Here is an 18567-nt window from a genome sequence, read left to right as displayed (position 1 = left end):
CCTCCTAAAAATTTTGCACAAAATTTGGGAAAATATGTACCTTTAAATTGGTGATGCTGGAGGTCAAAGATTTGAGATGTTCTTTATGGTTGTAGCTGTTGATGTGTATCAACTCTGATTTTGTTGGTTCCCAGAAAATCATGTAAGACTGGAAATATGTCAAAGAACTCTTGTTTCACTTTTTGAGTCCATTGCAGAAGTTTCATTGTCAGTCCATCGCAGAAGTTTCATTGTCATTGCTTCTTTGTCTTGTGCAAAAAACTGATGAATGTCCTTGCAAAACTGACAAGGGGAGGTCACCAATCGGGACACGCCAATTTTGCCCAAATTGCGTGTGTAGAAGGAGGTGGGTCTCCACATCACATGCCTTAAATATTTCGCCTGAGTGGGCCCTAGGAAAAGAGAAAACGGTCTCAAAAGTTTTTCCAGTAGCACTATATACATTACTCAGCACTCTGTTCGTCGTTAATGGTGTAGCTTGTTGGTCAAGCACATTGCTTACGAAACAGGCGACCTGGGATCAATCCCAGGCACTTCCCGATTTTTTTTCTGTTTTTTTTTTTTTCCCATGTTTATTTTACTTCGTTTCTTCCAATTGTTCAACTATTTATCATAGAAATTAAACACATTTAAGCAGTATATTTTTATAATTAGGCAAAAGTGTTAATGAAAATAAAGGTTCCAAAGATTCTTGTGATTACATGCACTACTTTTTATTTATTACCACAGTAGAAGGTTTGCAGTTTTTATGGTGACATCTATCATAGAAACATGTGAAACATCTGTATGTTTCACACCAGGCACATTTTATGAAGGCATTGTTTGAGTAGCTACATTTTGCCAAAACATGCGTAATTGAAAATGACATTTCATTCAAGTTTTGAAATGACAGGTTTTCCGATATCAGTTTGGATGCTAACCAAGCGTACTGGATCATAGGGGTGAACACAGGAGCACTGAATTAATGCTGCATGATCGAATGTATTTTAATTGCATCTTCTCTTGATGATATTTTTCGCTGTTGTTGGAGCAATTCAGGGGTACTTTATAGTCTTTTAATTAGAATTTTGATTTGGCGATAAAAATATACATCACACGATTGAATCAGTGGTGTACATTTTGGTGGAATGACGCTCGTGGTACTCATTGCCATGCCTAGCTCATTCGTAAATGTCTCATCATACAATGTTGAATCTGTTTGGCTGCTCCAAGAATCCACCAACAGAAGAAATTTATTGTTTGCGATATATGGCTTCAGTGTTGTTTTCAAGAATGTTGGATAAAGCTCTTTTGTTAGTATCTCTGGCATGGAACAAGTAATGACAACATTTTCGTGCTCCTCTTCTAATTTTTTGACATTGGTGGCAACCCAAGGACCTAATTTATTTGCAGTCTCTTGCAAACATAAAAACACAAGGGGTAAAACTTTCCCTGAAGCGGCTAAACTGTACTGTACTGTGTAAGAGTGGGTGGTCTTCAATAGATTGAGTTTCCTCACCATAACAGTCTTTGCACCTTTGACCTCCAGAGACCTGTTGTACATTGACTCATACTGGCATCCGATCTGGTCGGTGTTGATAATATAGTCGATGTTGAAATGTGGCATTAAATGTCTCATCTGCATATGAAACTTCTCTGCTGCTGCCACTGTTTCGTCCAAAGTTGCGACATCATTTTTGCTGACGGATTTCGTGATTTTTCGCTGCCTTATCAAATATTTTTTCTTGAAGGATTTTGCCAAGTATTAGAAGCATGGAAGTGAAAATTCTCTGACAAATACGGAAATGCAGTAGTCATTGCCCATTGCTGTAGGTTTCTAGTTGTCACCTCTTCATAGCAGTGTGGTGCCTCTTGAAATTTTTCCCATATTTCCAAGTCAATTAAGGACAACTATTCAAGTCTGGTGCCACCTTGGTGTACTTCTTTCCTCCAAATTTTAAGATAATACCTTTTCTTCAGGATTGGGAATCTAGACTTCAATGTTGCAAATTTCCATTTCGGATAAGCGTCAGCAAATTCCAAGACCTTCTTCTTGTCAGCCAATGTTGCTGATGTACGTGAGGAACTCGAGGAGGAATCTTCAGGAGTATACAGGAGTATAATGCTCATCTGTACTTGAAGAAGTCACCTGTGACAGATAAAAAGAGACTGCATATGATAAACGTGTGTGTGTGTGTGTGTTTGTGTGTGTGTGTGTGTGTGAGAGAGAGAGAGAGAGAGAGAGAGAGAGAGAGAGAGAGAGAGAGAGAGAGAGAGAGAGAGATGTTCCACGTACCTCTTCATAAATATTTTCTTCATCGGGCTCTGTGCATAGTATCAGATCTTCGTCGTACTCTATGAAATGCATATTCATAACGTCAATAACTGCCTCTGCAATTGCTTCACCTATGTATATTACTGTATGACTGAAGGACATAGGAGGTTTGTCAGTGATCATCCCTTTTTCTTTATAAATTGAAAAAGTGTAGGAAAGAACACTGGTGAAGTTTGCTTTGAAATCTTCATCAAACGTTTAGAGATTATCAGTCACTTTTTGTTGAGTTGCCATGTGACCTGACACGTTCCACATCATTACGAAGTGTAGTATTCATGATGTATGGAACAAGTACTAATCTAATCTAATCTAATCTAATCTAATCTAACGATACTCACAGCTCCACGAATCATTGCGAACTGACAATAGAAGCACAGTCTAATACATACAGTCGCGACGCTCACTGGTGAGAAATCCATTACCGTCAGATAGCTGACGTGACGCTTGTGATTCCAGTGGTCAGCTAGGGTAACGTCTGTTAGCGTCATATACATAACGAGAATAATATGTTATTTTCTAACCTTTTTGTATGTCATTTACGATATGATTGTTTTATATTTGATTCAAGAGCTTGAATATATTTAAATTTTATGGTAAATAGTTGAACAATCTGAAGAAACAAAGTAAAATAACAATGAGAAAAAACAGAAAAAAAATTAGGAAGCACCCGGGATTGATCTCGGGTTGCCTGTTTCGTAAGCAACATGCCTGACCATTACGCTATGCTGTTAACAATGAACAGTGCGCTGATTATAGTATATAGCGCTATCGGAAAAACTTTCAAGAGCATTTCTCCTTTCCTAAAGCCCACTCAGGCAGAATATTTAGGCACGTGATGTGAAGACCCATCTCCTCCTACACAGGCAGTTTGGGCAAAATCGGCGTGTTGCGATTGGCAACCTCCCCTTGTGAGTTATGAACACTGAGGGACCAAAAATATCCAACAAAGATACCAATCATGTCAACTAGTCTACATTGGTCACACAGTATAAGATGGAATTTAAGAGTTTCTCGTCACAATCTCCATTCACAAGAAAAATCCTGAGTTTGTTGTGGAGTTCGGAAAAGCTTGACATAGTGTTGCCGCAGGTTCTGGAAATAAGGGAATTTCAAATCTGTCAGGGAAATCAGAAAAAAAAAATGGAAAAATCTCTTTTTTCACTCAGTAGATAAAATGGTTTGTTTACTGAGGTGCCATGCATCGTCACTGGCTGTGTGCAGCTACGTACGTTCATCGCTTCTGTACTCCCTCATTACTACTGCTTCTCCCCTTCCTACTGCTCTCCTCAGCTTGCAGTTAGTGCTGCCACCACTTCTTGCCGCTAGCCTTACAACTGTTAATGAGAGGCAGAGGGGCATGGGGAGTGGTTTGTTTGGAACTGATTCTCAGAGACTGTAGATACAGTGGCCGGAGACAGTGGTCATGTGTGCATGAGTTGTGTCTGAGTGATTGTGTGGATGTGTCTGTGCTCCTGTTTTCTGGCAAAAGCTATGGCTGAAAATTTAGTTGTGAGAGTGTGGTTGTCTTTTCTACATGCTTATCTGCAGCGTAGCAGTCATCTTTACAATGAGTTGATATCATCCTTATTATGATGGATTCTCAGAGTATTTGAACAAGTTATCTGTTTAGTGGATTGACCACCTTGGTCTCATTTCATCAACATGCTGTCTGTGGCTCATGAATAGCTGGCCACACCAGTTGATTTCTGCGATGGCCCAAAACTGCAGGCCGTTTCTGCGGGTATCTGCAATGGATTGGGCCTGCAGATCTGAAGCCATTTGGTTCCCCCTAATGTGAAGTCCCTGCCCACTAGATCGGGACTCATGGATCTGCCCACAGGGTGGGTCTGTTTGTGCCTGGTGTAACGCAGCAGATTTTCATGGTTTATCCATGGACCCAGGACTATTGTGCTCCTCAATAGGTCAGAGGCCACGGGCGACAGATTTCGGGCATCGCAACTGTCTCACCGCAAGTACATTGTACATTGTGGTGTTTTATAGACATTTTATTTGTTTAATACTTTCCGGCACGTTAGTACGTAAGAAATTTGCTCTCATCAGGAAACGCCATTTACTTGCAAGTTTGTTTCATTTTATTATTTTAAAGATATTTTCTTGTTTGCGCTATTGTTCCTTGTGCCATAGTTGCAAAGACAGATTGTCAACTTACGTCTTAACTTAACCTTAAGATCTTAAAATTTTTCAGGGAAAAATGCCAAAACTTGTCTAGAAATCTGGGAAATATCAGGGAATTTCTCTTGGGGAAACTTGGGGCGATCCTGTGGCAATACTTTGCTTCTTGACAGTCACCGAACTTCACAGTGAAGTAGAAGCTGTGTGTGTTAATTGCCTATTTCATTACACCTAACAGTTGAGAATTTTTAGGCCTTGCTTTAGTAAAGTTTTCAATTTTTATTGCATCATCGAAAGTATTATGGACTTTCACCCACACCTTTAACTGTAAGAGACACTCAATGTATACTGCAGTGTGTCCACCAAACCAAGGGAGCAATTGACCTAACTTTGGTGACTAAGTCAGTATGAATTCTGCACAAAGCAAGTGCACTGTCAGCTGTCAAACCTACACACTTTGACCAGCCTAAAATTTCTTTCATAAATTTGTTGATAGCTTTTAAATCTCTTCACCTGTTGTTTTTGTCACCAAAGACAGGCAGAAAAACAGTGCTTCATCAATATTGCCATTCAACTGAAAGTGACGAAAAGCTAATAACTTAGATAGCCAGCAACATCTTTACTCTTGTCAAGTTCCAGTGGAAAACATTCACTTTGTTTTGAAGCAGTAATGATGGCTCCTTTCACATTTTCAGACATTTCATTAATTCTTGTCTTCAGAGTTGTGTATTTGATAATGGATTTTCATTTATTTTTTGTGTAAATTTTTCATCAAACAAAGGATTACTTATTACTTTTTCTTTGGATATAATAAGCACTTCACCCATGGTGTGAGCTGACCCCTTCTTTGCAGTTAACAAAGACAGCTCGTAAGAAACTCTTGTACTTCGTATGTTTTGTTGTGAAGACTTTTTCTTGATTTGAAAAAAATTGAGACTTCACTACACATTCAGGATGGTTAGTTACATTTACGAAAATCTGTTTGCGTTCTTTGCTATCTTGCTACTACGAAATCGTTGGTAAGACAGTCTTCCTACTTACAGAATCTGATTTGCAAATTTCTTCATCGCTAATTTGAGTGTTGTGTCTTACGACAAGGCCCAGTCTGAAACCAAGCATCCATATTTAATTGAAGTAGCAGTAACTAACAGTAGACATGACCTGTGGTACAACACACAGTCACTGACTGGAGGAGGATACAGTAACACAACAAGGCTGTACCCAGCCTCTGCATCTACTGACATGGTTGAAAGTATTGTTGTAAGCATTTAAATGGCAGTGTTCACACTTGTCCGTGACATGACATGACCGTGAAAGTGCAAACAGTGCTCACGCCATCATCACTGTACCTACATGCCACTCTTCTCTTCAGTTTTATATTAACATCTACCGTCTTCCACCAGTTTCCTTCTGCAGTAGTGTCACAAAAAAATCTGCATCATTGTTAGATGTATTTTGACTCACTGAGACTCTACAATGTTAAATTCTAATGGTACGACAAGTGTTCTTCAGTTGTTGGAGATTTTTGTCTACCTCCATTGTTAGTGATTTATCCATCAGAGCTAGGTCATAACGGGAATTGTTGTTGTTGTTGTTGTTGTTGATGTTGTTGTTGTGGTCTTCAGTCCTGAGACTGGTTTGATGCAGCTCTCCATGCTACTCTATCCTGTGCAAGCTTCTTCATCTCCCAGTACCTACTGCAACCTACATCCTTCTGAATCTGCTTAGTGTAGTCATCTCTTGGTCTCCCTCTATGATTTTTACCCTCCACGCTGCCCTCCAATACTAAATTGGTGATCCCTTGATGCCTCAGAACATGTCCTACCAACCGATCCCTTCTTCTAGTCAAGTTGTGCCACAAGCTCCTCTTCTCCCCAATTCTCTTCAATACCTCCTCATTAGTTATGTGGTCTACCCATCTAATCTTCATCATTCTTCTGTAGCACCACATTTCGAAAGCTTCTATTCTCTTCTTGCCCAAACTATTTATGGTCCACATTTCACTTCCATACAAGGCTACACTCCATACAAATACTTTCAGAAACGACTTCCTGACACTTAAATCTACACTCAATGTTAACAAATTTTTCTTCTGCAGAAACACTTTCCATGCCATTGCCAGTCTACATTTTATATCCTCTCTACTTCTACCATCATCAGTTATTTTGCTCCCCAAATAGCAAAACTCCTTTACTACTTTAAGTGTCTAATTTCCTAATCTAATTCCCTCAGCATCACCCGACTTAATTCGACTACATTCCATTATCCTCGTTTTGCTTTTGTTGACGTTCATTTTATACCCTCCTTTCAAGACACTGTCCATTCCGTTCAACTGCTCTTCCAAGTCGTTTGCTGTCTCTGACAGAATTACAATGTCATCGGCAAACCTCAAAGTTTTTATTTCTTCTCCATGGATTTTAATTCCTACTCTGAACTTTTCTTTTGTTTCCTTTATTGCTTGCTCAATATTCAGATTGAATAACATCGGGGATAGGCTACAACCCTGTCTCACTCCCTTCCCAACCACTGCTTCCCTTTCATACCCCTCAACTCTTATAACCGCCATCTGCTTTCTGTAAAAATTGTAAATAGCCTTTCGCTCCCTGTATTTTACCGATGCCACCTTCAGAATTTGAAAGAGAGTATTCCAATCAACATTGTCAAAAGCTTTCTCTAAGTCTACAAATGCTAGAAACGTAGGTTTGCCTTTCCTTACTCTTTCTTCTAAGATAAGTCGTAGGGTCAGTATTGCCTCACGTGTTCCAACATTTCTACGGAATCCAAACTGATCTTCCCCGAGGTCGGCTTCTATCAGGTTTTCCATTTGTCTGTAAAGAATTCGCGTTAGTATTTTGCAGCTGTGGGTTATTAACCTGATAGTTCGGTAATTTTCACATCTGTCAACACCTGCTTTATTTGGGATTGGAATTATTATATTCTTCTTTAAGTCTGAGGGTATTTCGCCTGTGTCGTACATTTTGCTCACCAGATGGCAGAGTTTTGTCAGGACTGGCTCTCCCAGGGCTGTCAGTAGTTCTAATGGGATGTTGTCTACTCCCGGGGCCTTGTTTCGACCTAGGTCTTTCAGTGCTCTATCAAACTCTTCACGCAGTATTGTATTTCCCATTTCATCTTCATCTACATCCTCTTCCCTTTCTATAACATTGCCCTCAAGTACATCGCCCTTGTATAGTCCCTCTATATACTCCTTCCACCTTTCTGCTTTCCCGTCTTTGCTTTTAACTGGGTTTCTATCTGAGCTCTTGATATTCATACAAGTAGTTCTCTTTTCTCCAAAGGTCTCTTTTAATTTTCCTGTAGGCAGTATCTATCTTACCCCTAGTGAGATAAGCCTCTACATCCTTACATTTGTCCTCTAGCCATGCCTGCTTAGCCATTTTGCACTTCCTGTCGATCTCATTTTTGAGACGTTTGTATTCCTTTTTGCCTGCTTCATTCACTGCATTTTTATGTTTTCTCCTTTCATCAATTAAATTCAATATTTCTTCTGTTACCCAAGGGTTTCTACTAGCCCTCGACTTTTTACCTATTTGATCCTCTGCTGCCTTCACTATTTAATCCCTCAAAGTTACCCATTCTTCTTCTACTGCATTTCTTTCCCCCATTCCTGTCAATTGTTCCCTTATGCTCTCCCTGAAACTCTGTACAACCTCTGGTTCTTTCAGTTTATCCAGGTCCCATCTCCTTAAATTCCCACCTTTTTCCAGTTTCTTCAGTTTTAATCTAGAGGTCATAACCAATAGATTGTGGTCAGAGTCCACATCTGCCCCTGGAAATGTCTTACAATTTAAAACCTGGTTCCTAAATCTCTGTCTTACCATTATATAATCTATCTGATACCTTCTAGTATCTCCAGGATTCTTCCAAGTATACACCCTTCTTTTATGATTCTTGAACCAAGTGTTAACTATGATTAAGTTGTGCTCTGTGCAAAATTCTACCAGGCGGCTTCCTCTTTCGTTTCTTAGCCCCAATCCATATTCACCTACTACGTTTCCATCTCTCCCTTTTCCTACTACCGAATTCCAGTCACCCATGACTATTAAATTTTCGTCTCCCTTCACTATCTGAATAATTTCTTTTATTTCATCATACATTTCTTCAATTTCTTCGTCATCTGCAGAGCTAGTTGGCATATAAACTTGTACTACTGTAGTAGGTGTGGGCTTCGTATCTATCTTGGCCACAATAATGCATTCACTATGCTGTTTGTAGTAGCTTACCCGCATTCCTATTTTCCTATTCATTATTAAACCTACTCTTGCATTACCCCTATTTGATTTTGTGTTTATAACCTTGTAGTCACCTGACCAGAGATAGAGATAATAGCATTTACAAATCACTGTAACCTCAGTCATTGCAGCAATCGATACAGTTTTCGTTATGTCTCTTCTGTTTCTGAATCCCATGAAATGTGCATCTGCTTGCATAATATAACGGTGTTAATGCCTCTCTCCCTCCCTCCCTCCCTCCCTCTCTCTCTCTCTCTCTCTCTCTCTCTCTCTCTCTCTCTCTCTCTCTCACACACACACACACACACACACACACACACACACACACACACACACAAACAAGTACTTAGCTGTAAAAATTAATGAGCATGCCAAAATGCCAGTAGAATTGGAAGGAAAATCAGCATTGGCCATATTGTGTTGTTTTATTGTCAGCAAAATTGATTTTAGGTCACTTAGTAACCATCCTCAATGGTGTAATATACAATTAAAACTTTTTATGTGATCACTCTAAGCTTGTGGTTATAGCTTGATACCAGTGCCTACCAATTTTAATTGTATATCAGCATTGAGGATGGTCACTAAGTGACCTAAAATCGATTTTGCTGACAATAAAACAACAAAATGCGGCCAATGCTGATTTTCCTTCCAATTCTATCCACTATTTGGTCGTGGTGCACACAACACGCCATGGAGTCACCAATCAATAAAATGCCAGTATCTCAATATCAGTTCTGCAGACCCGCACAGATATGGTCTGTGTATGTCCATCTTTCCAGAGATGCTTGCAGGGCTCATTGAAGTGATCACTGTATCAAGCAGAAAACTACAGATTCCAGTATTTGAATGCTGCCCCCAATTTTGACCAGAACCAAGGTTGGAACCTTTGTGCACATAGGTCAGTGGCCCAGAAGATGGCTGAAACTGGTAGCCAAATAAAATAACAGTTTAGAAATTAGGCGTCTGAAATATGTTCAGTTTGACACTCCGCACAGATGTGTTTTCTATTAGGATCCAAATAAGATGTAAGCTCAATTAAGTCCTAATTCAGCATTATGTCCACAGGGACTGAGCGAAGTGGTGTAGTGGGTAATGCCCTAAACTTGCAATTGGGGGGCATGGGTTCAGTTTTCGGATCGGTCATCCAGACATCAGTTTCCTGCAATCAGCCAAATCATTCACTGCAAATGCTGGGATGGTTCCTGCCCTTCCAGTACTAGGAAATCTGTGCAAAGCTCCGCGTCTAATAATCTTAGTTGTGGACAGGGCATAAAACACCAATCTTCCTTCTTTCTTGTTGTGTCTGTATATTAAATGAGGTTATTCAAGCGAATCGTTCTTGTCAGCAGTTGGATCCGAGAAACTATCAACTCCACACATTGCAATCGGATTGTGGCACATTATATGCTTATGCCAAGAGAAGCCAGAGAAGGCCACTTGGTCTCACACGATTTGATAATCTTCAACATTGGGGGGGGGGGGGGGGGGGGGACCCTAACGTTATTCCTTTGTAGCAGCTTGATTTGGTTGGTAGGTGGGGGGGGGGGGGGGTCAGATTTTGATGGGTAGAATTCACATTCCTTTGTGAATGGTATAGGATAACAATAGAGCATGTCAGCTCCTGTTCCGTATTTGCTCACTTTTTTTGTAACCCAGTGGCACACTGCCTCTATCCAATTAGTGGGCTGTGGCCTGCGGTTTGGGAGCCATTGATTTATTGGTAAATTATGTGCTAGCCACTTTGAGTCAAAATGCTTAGAGAGAGAGAGAGAGAGAGAGAGAGAGAGAGAGAGAGAGAGAGAGAGAGAGAGAGATATCTTATATAGTCACAGTGAGGGTATGTGGTTCGCAGTATCCGCAAGTCTGCACATCTCTCCTGTAGTCTGTTAAGATTTTAGAGACTCCTGAGCCATATTGTTTTGTTTCCATTCAGGCAGTGGACCCCTCTCTGGACTCTGGATTTGACCTCTTATGGTTGACCACTTACTTTCCTCTCGTTCAGTGTAACTACGGACTTGAAATATTACGCAGCGTAACAGCTAGTTAGCTACTCATTGTCATTTCTTGGCACTCTCTGACACTGTTAAAGAATTTTGTGAGTATCTGCTCCACCAAATTTTGCTCCAACTTGCTGTGTTCTTGACATTGTAGCTTATGATCTGATAACACCAAGAGAGATTTCTTGAAATTGAGGTTGACATGATGGTCTCTTTTAGAATTTCATATTTATTGTGTAAAACTGTAATAAAACTGTCTAACAAGAAACTGTCACAAAACTGAGGTCCCAAGGCCTGATTTGCCACTGCATGTATATATTTCTAACAATCATTGCTTACGTCATTCATTATTAGGAACAGGGAATTCATTAATTACAATCAAAAACTGCTGCTGAATATCTAATGGCCTCATCCAGTTCCACATTAATTTGTGCCTCTCACATTGTAACATGAAGTTTTATGTGGCCTTTAGCTTTGAATATTGAAATTGATAAAATTTGTTCATTAACAGTGCTTTTTATTAAGTTGCTTATATCATGAAGATTATTAGCTGGAAAATGTTCCTAACATTTGCAGAAGTTTATTCCACAAATACTAACAAAACACTAGTTTCACTCCGTCTAAAAGTTTTCCTGGAATTACAAAATGAGAATTGTTTATGTTTTGTGTTAAAGTGTCAATTACTAACAGTCCAGCCAGCACAGAAATATTTGTATGCTTGTCAAGATCTAAACAAAGTTATTATCAGAATATGAATAAAAATAATAAATTGATTTCTAAAAAGACTAGATAAATTAAATAAGATCATTACAAAATTTATATAAGCCTGTAAGTGTGGCAGATGACACTGGAGGTCAACCCTTAAATGTCATACTTATCGTGACAATATTATGAAAAGGATAGATTACAATGAGGAGTATATAGAGGAAATGCTGAGTCGCAGATAGGCACAACAAAAAGACTGTCAAACAAGTAAGCTTTCGGCCAAATGAGCCTTCATCAGAATTACACACACACACACACACACACACACACACACACACACACACACACACTGGCTACTGAGGCCAGACTGCAAGCAGCAGCACATGATGTGAGAAGCAATCCGGGTAGTGGAGGCGGGGAGGGGACAGATAGCAAGTTAATCAGGGTAATTACTCTCCCAACCTTGTACAGAAAGAGATCTTCCATGCCTTATCTCTCCAGTCATCCACCACCATCCAGACACAGAGGAACTGGAACAACTGAGTGACATTCTCCCCCAGGGTTTCAACTACCTTGTCATGCCCTGAAGTAGAGAACATCCTTTTCACTATCCTTCCCACCCTTCCTCCCACAGTGGTATACCAGTGCCCACTGTACCTACACAATATCCTCATCCATCCCTGCGAAACTCCTGCTTGCAACCCCTTGCTTCATGGCTCCTATCACTGTAATGGATTTAGATGCAAGATGTCTCCTAAACATCCTCCCACCACCACCACCACCACCACCACCACCTCCTACTCCAGTCCAGTCACAAGCATCATCTATCCCATCAAAGGAAAGGCTACCTGTGAAATCACTCATGTGATCTACAAGCTAAGCTGCAACCACTGTGTTGCATTTTATGTGGGCATGACAACCAAGAAGCTGTCTGTCCACGTGAATGGCCACTGACTAACTGTGCCCAAGAAACAAGTGGGCCACCCAGTTGTTGAGCACGCTGCTCAGTGCAACATTCCCCATTTTAAGGACTGCTTCACAGCCTTTGCCATCTGGATCCTTCCTACCAACACCAGCTTTTCTGAATTGTGCAGGTGGAAACTCTCCCTCCAATATATCCAATGTTCCTTTAACCCTCCTGGCCTCAACCTTTGTTAGTCATTGTCCTACAGCCACATTCCCACTTCGACACTACATAGCCCTCTAATACTCCAATGCACCCACAGTCTTTTTACTTCTGTAGTTTTCCACTGCCACCCCCCACTCTCACCCCCACTCCCTCTCGGCACCCTCTTTCTAAACTCCCAAATGCACCTAGCTGTCCTACCTTCTCTCCAACTCGTCACTGTACGCTCCCACAAGCAGCACTTTACTGTCTCTCACTCCTACCATGCTATCCCTCCCCTCCCTGTGCAACCCTTCTCCATAGCCCTATCATCCATATTGCTTCTCCCATCTCGGGCTGCTGTTTGCAGTCTGGCTTTGTTGCGGTGTGTGTGTGTGTGTTTGTGTGTGTGTGTGTGTGTGTGTCACCTAATTCCAACAAAGGCTTTTTCGGCTGAAGGCTTACTTGTGTGACAGTCTTTTTGTTGGGCGTATCTGTGACTCAGCATCTCCACTATATGGTGAGTAGTAATCTATCCTTTTCACAATATTGTCTTTATTCCATCTTAGATTTTTCCATTGCTTGTTCATACTTATCCTAATATCATATATTGGTATGTTCCAGACTGTTGAATTGTAACCATTATTGTCCCATCACATTGTCATTTTCATTGTCTCTCACTTGTGAAGGTTTGCAATGAACTTTTATCTTATCATGCTTTTTCCTATTTCTCTCGTGCCTTCCTCATAAACAAACAGTACTCTTCATGTCCCAAAGTTAGAGATGTAATGTATGTTTCCTTTTTCCTGTTTTTGTGTGTTAGTTACTCCTGTTCTAACAAACAGTAAATAGGTACCATTCTTCTGTCTCATGAATTCTTATCCTTGGTATTTGATATTTATTGTTTGTATTTGGATTGGTGTTTCAGCGGAAACATGATGGGGGACAATGGGGCCAGGTTGCTTGCAAAAGCACTGCAGATCAACTCGAAACTGCGAACGATAATTTATGATCGCAACAATATAACATTGCAAGGCTATTCGGACATAGCGTATGCATTGGAGAGGTAAATCTTGTTATCATCCATCAAAAATCTAACTTCTAATTGTGACTGGAAAATGGCAATGTACTATGTGTATTCATATTGTTTATAAGATGTCACCATGTATTTAAACTAGACACAGATACGGTGTGCAGTTTTTTCGTGTAATGGAATCTGTATGAGCCTCTCTGTTCTTGTACAAACATACATTGCATCAAAAATTGTTCAATAGTACTTACATATGCTTCATTGTTACAGTAATTATACTGTACGCTACATGCCTTTTCCAATTTATGACATTGTCCCCTGTATGAAGACTTCTGCAGAAAGAACAGATGCTGTTATGAAGAAAATCCAAGATATTCTGCACAGAAATGTCACACCAAAAATATACAGTAATGGGCAGGCCTTCAGATTGCAGCAGGTAACTCGTTTGTTGCTCACATAGAAGATTTCAATGATCAATTGAAGTTAATTTCAATAAATATGATATTCATACTTCATAAAGTATTCAAACCAACACATTAATGTGGTGTACTATTAGTTTGAAGGTATTACCTACACCAATAATAATAATAATAAATTGTAGAAGTAAGTGACAGCAAATTTTTTATGCATATCACTGCCCCCCCCTTTCCTTGTCCTACCATCCCCCCCCCCCCCCCCCCCTTTTCATTGCAAAGTTCCTTTTGCCTCATGTTAACACTCATGTCCTTAGAGAACTTCATTTATTCTCTGCTCATACGAATGGATTATGAGGCAAAAGTGATAGATTTTAAATCTCATTCTTATTTACAGGGTTTCCTATTGAGCTCCACACAGCAAATGGTGGATCGACTAGTAGTACAGACACAGAATAAGATACGTACTCTTGCACAGGAATCAACAGAGAATAACAACGATATTAATCAAGCAACAGGGCTCATAAAGGATGCTGATAACTCCAAACAGGTTTTGCTTTTACTTTCTAATGTTTACACTGATCTCCCACTCCCCCTCCCCTTCCCCCTTCCTCCATCCCACATAGTTGGTGCAATGTCCCGGTAAATAGTACAGTATCAAATCATCACTTGACCTGCTTCTTGACGAATTATTTGAAGGTTGAACAATGTATGAACATATATCAAGGACACATCACCTCATTATAGTACATACACTGGTGCCCAAAATTAAAGCAACAGACAGAAATTTTGCAAATTGCATTTATTTTGCCACAAACCAGTACAAACAGGTGATAGTGAAATAGAAACTATGGAAAGTATACAGACCGTAATCAACTGCTACATGCATGACGTTAGACAAAAATGTTCTTTGTTTTTGAACTTAATGGATTTAGACACACATTCCGACAACTGGTTAATATTCTCAGTATACGGTGTAACCACCTCTGCCAGCAGCAAAGGCCTGACAACAATCAGGCATGCTGCAAATAATGTCATGAATCTCATGTTAATGCAATAATACTCATTCTTTCTGCAGAGCTGGTTGGTGGAAACTATCGTGATGCTACCCATGTCTCTAGTGCATCCCAAAATTGTTCTATGGCATTCAAATTGAGAGTGTGAGGAGGCAATGGCATGCATGCAAATTCTTCCATTTCCAAGAAAATATCAACCACCTGTACTGTATGAGACCGAGCATTATCGTCCATCAGTGCGAAGTCTGGGCCCACGGCACCTCACAACCACCCCACATGAGGTCCAGAAATCTTGTCACGATACCTGACAGCAGTTAAAACGTGTCAGTTCAACTGTATAAGTGATGAAGAGGCGTTCAGGTGGTAAGCATAATCCCTGCAACCACCATTTGGGACCCTCCTCAATATTGGTCTTTTTCCACATTATTAGGTCCTGAAATTGTGTTCCACTTTCCCTCCAGATGTAAATCCATCGAGATTCACTCTCCAGACCAAATCGGGACTGATCTGTGAAAAGAATATTGGCCAACTGTTCGACCGTCCAGGTGGTATGTTGACGCTTCCACTCTAAACATCCTCTTCTTTAAAGACGCATCAGAGATACACATACAACATGTGTCTGGCAATAAAAGCCACTGTGCACAAGCCTTCTGTTACTGTTTGCCTCGCTACAACATGTCCAGTGCATGCTAAAACATCAGATGCCAGCTGCCATGCAGTACTAAGGCAGTATTGTCGACCCCTTACAGGCAAATAACACTCCTCTCTTTCTGATGTCGCATGCGGTCGGCCCGGCTCTGATCTTCAGTATACAGTTCCTATCTCTATGAACTGTCGTCTCACTTGAAAAACAACTGAACAATTCACGTTAAGCCATCAGGCCACATCAGTTTTTGACTGTCCTGCTTCCATTCTATGTATGTCCCTCTATTGCAGAGTGTCTGGTTGGCATCATCACTGTGTCGTACAGCACCATCTATGACAGTGTACAGAGTGATCGTGGATTTGGGCTACCTGGCAAATGCTACCTCATTTGATAGATGCCCTGACATCATCGTTGGTGGGGTTGTTTGTTGACCGGAATGCTGTCTGTGCAGAACACGATCGAACAGACATCTGTTTAGAGTTTGCATGATTATATCATGAATCAGACACAGGACAGGGAAGTAGTGGTTTGTTGCTTTAATTTTGGACACCAGCGCATTTTCTACACATGTACAGGACGAAGGAATATATTGCTAAAATATGCTTTCTGTTAGAACACAGCGTGTCATTCCCAGACACAAGAGGAAGTATTCCATGATGAAGTGCATTAACCTATTCATCAACAAAACCTTAATTAGTTGTTTTCAAATTCCTGGTTTACTGATGTGTAGTTGGTGTTAAAACATGACTCTCATGTGAGGAATGCGCAGAGACTAAAAATAAGTCAAACTAAATGGAGGGGGGGGGGAGACAATGTTACGAAAATAAAGGAGAGACAATGTTATGAAGGTAATGAGTCACAGATAGGCACAGTAAAAAGACTACCAACAATTAAGCTTTCAGCCAAAAGGCCTTCTTCCAAATTAGACTATGCACACACACACACACACACACACACACACACACACACACACACACACGCGTGCGTGCAAACACATCTCACATGCATGACCAGTGCCTCTGACTGCCTGGATTTTCCATTGCTAAACTGAAAGAAAAGTTAATTTATCATAATTGTTGTTACTGCTGTTTCATGTTTTGTCTGCATGTAGTATAATCCATCAGTTAAAGCAGTTTGGTGCTTTAAAATTGAATTTAGAAAGTATGTGTCAATTTCCTGTTCATTGTGAAAATGTGCATAAATAAAATTCACCAACATAGTGTTATTATTTCAAGTGGGAAGTAATAATATTAGGAGTAGTGGACAACATATAGCTACTGATGTAATTCTTTAAAAAGACTGAATATAAAAAAAATAAAAAAAAAGGAGTTTGTGTATGTGGAGGAGACCTGCAGACATGGAAGGTTTCAGTTGGTTATATAAAGGTGTGAGAGAGAGAGAGAGAGATTTAGGAATCAGATTTTAAAGTGTAAGACTTTTGCAGAGGCAGGTGTGGGCTCTGACTATAATTTATTTGTTATGAACTGTTGATTAAAAGTGATGAATTTGCATAAAGGTAGGAAATTAAGGAGATGGGACCTGGAAAAGTTGGAAGAACTAGAGTTTCAAAGGAAGCATTAGGCAACAATTGACTGAAACAATGCAAAGTAATACAGAAGAAGATGACTGGATAGCTTTGAGAAATGAAATAGTGAAAGCAGCAGTGGATCAAATAGGAAAAAGACAAGGCCTAGTAGAATTCCTTGTGTATCATAGAAGATATTGAATTTAATTGATGAAAAGAAGAAATACAAAAATGAAGCAGGCCAAATGGAGTATAAACGTCTAAAAAATTATATTGGATGGAAGTGCAAAATGTCTGAGCAGGAGTGGCTACAGGACAAATACAAGGTTTCAGAAGCATATTTTGCCAGGTTAAAGATACGTACCACCAACAAGAAAATTAAAGAAGCCTTTGGAGAGAAGAGAAATAGCTGTATTAGTATCAAGAACTCAGATGGAAAACCACTCCTAAAAAAGAAGGGAAAACTGAAAGATGGAAGGAGTATATAGAGGGCTGTACAAGGGAAGGGAACTTGAAAGCAATATTATAGAAATGGAAGAGGATATACCGTATTTACTCGAATCTAAGCCACACTTTTTTTCCGGTTTTTGTAATCCAAAAAACTGCCTGCGCTTAGAATCGAGTGCAAAGTAAGCGGAAGTTCTGAAAAATGTTGGTAGGTGCCACCACAACTGACTTCTGCAGTAGAATATATGTAGCTCTACACAGGCATGCTTTGTAGGCACAAAGATAAATACTGGCGCCAAAACCAATGCGTCATTAAATAAATTAAAAAAAAAAAAAAAGATATGGAAGACGAGCTTTTTTTCTCCTCCCCGAGTTTCGACCACTGCATTTTCATACATTATGCAATGAAATAATACAAATTCCGTATTGTTCACCTTCGAATGTAGCAGAATTTCAATGTACTACGAAAATCCGACTGGCAAGACTGTTTGGGATGTTTGTCAATATGGCCAACTCTACGTTCTGAATTTTTTCCTACCTGTGAGAAGAGATGGTTGCTAATAGGAACCTGATGAAATGTGAATCACATCCAGTATTCTCTTCACCATAAGAGTAATATGAATATAAACATTTTGCCATGTATTCTTTCGTGTTTCCTGCTATCTCATTTAAATCCTGTCTACCTAATAAACTACGAAACGAGACAACAGCAAACGCGGAAGAATATACGTATCGTGTCATGTTTATATTTGTATTATTCTTATGACTAATAGTGATACAGTCAGAAATGAAGCACGGCAACTGACTAGATTTTTAAATCTAAGACGACGACTAATTTCTGTGCAGAATTTGATGTACTAAAGAAGCGGCCGCAAAGATTTTCAAACGGGGAGAAATTTTTGCCTAACTCTCGTTCAGAACATGTTCTATCATAACGCAGTCTATTATTTGGTTCTTGTTGATCATTATAAAAGAAAGCAGCA

General features: G+C 39.9%; 1 protein-coding gene across 1 annotated transcript in view; it reads left to right on the top strand.

Moving 5' to 3' along the window:
• The window catches only part of LOC126176014 (F-actin-uncapping protein LRRC16A), a 573185-nt gene that overhangs the window by 386440 nt on the left and 168178 nt on the right, over positions 1 to 18567 (top strand). Inside the window, exons 17-19 of the mRNA XM_049923133.1 lie at positions 13436 to 13573; positions 13808 to 13973; positions 14348 to 14500. Of these exons, the coding sequence (XP_049779090.1) occupies positions 13436 to 13573; positions 13808 to 13973; positions 14348 to 14500 (457 nt within the window). The remainder of the gene's footprint in view (positions 1 to 13435; positions 13574 to 13807; positions 13974 to 14347; positions 14501 to 18567) is intronic.

The sequence above is a fragment of the Schistocerca cancellata genome, chromosome 3, assembly GCF_023864275.1.
Source record: "Schistocerca cancellata isolate TAMUIC-IGC-003103 chromosome 3, iqSchCanc2.1, whole genome shotgun sequence".
Classification (NCBI taxonomy): Eukaryota; Metazoa; Arthropoda; class Insecta; order Orthoptera; family Acrididae; genus Schistocerca; species Schistocerca cancellata.
The sequence above is the reverse complement of the archived record's forward strand: the minus strand, read 5'-3'. Positions and strand labels throughout refer to the sequence as shown.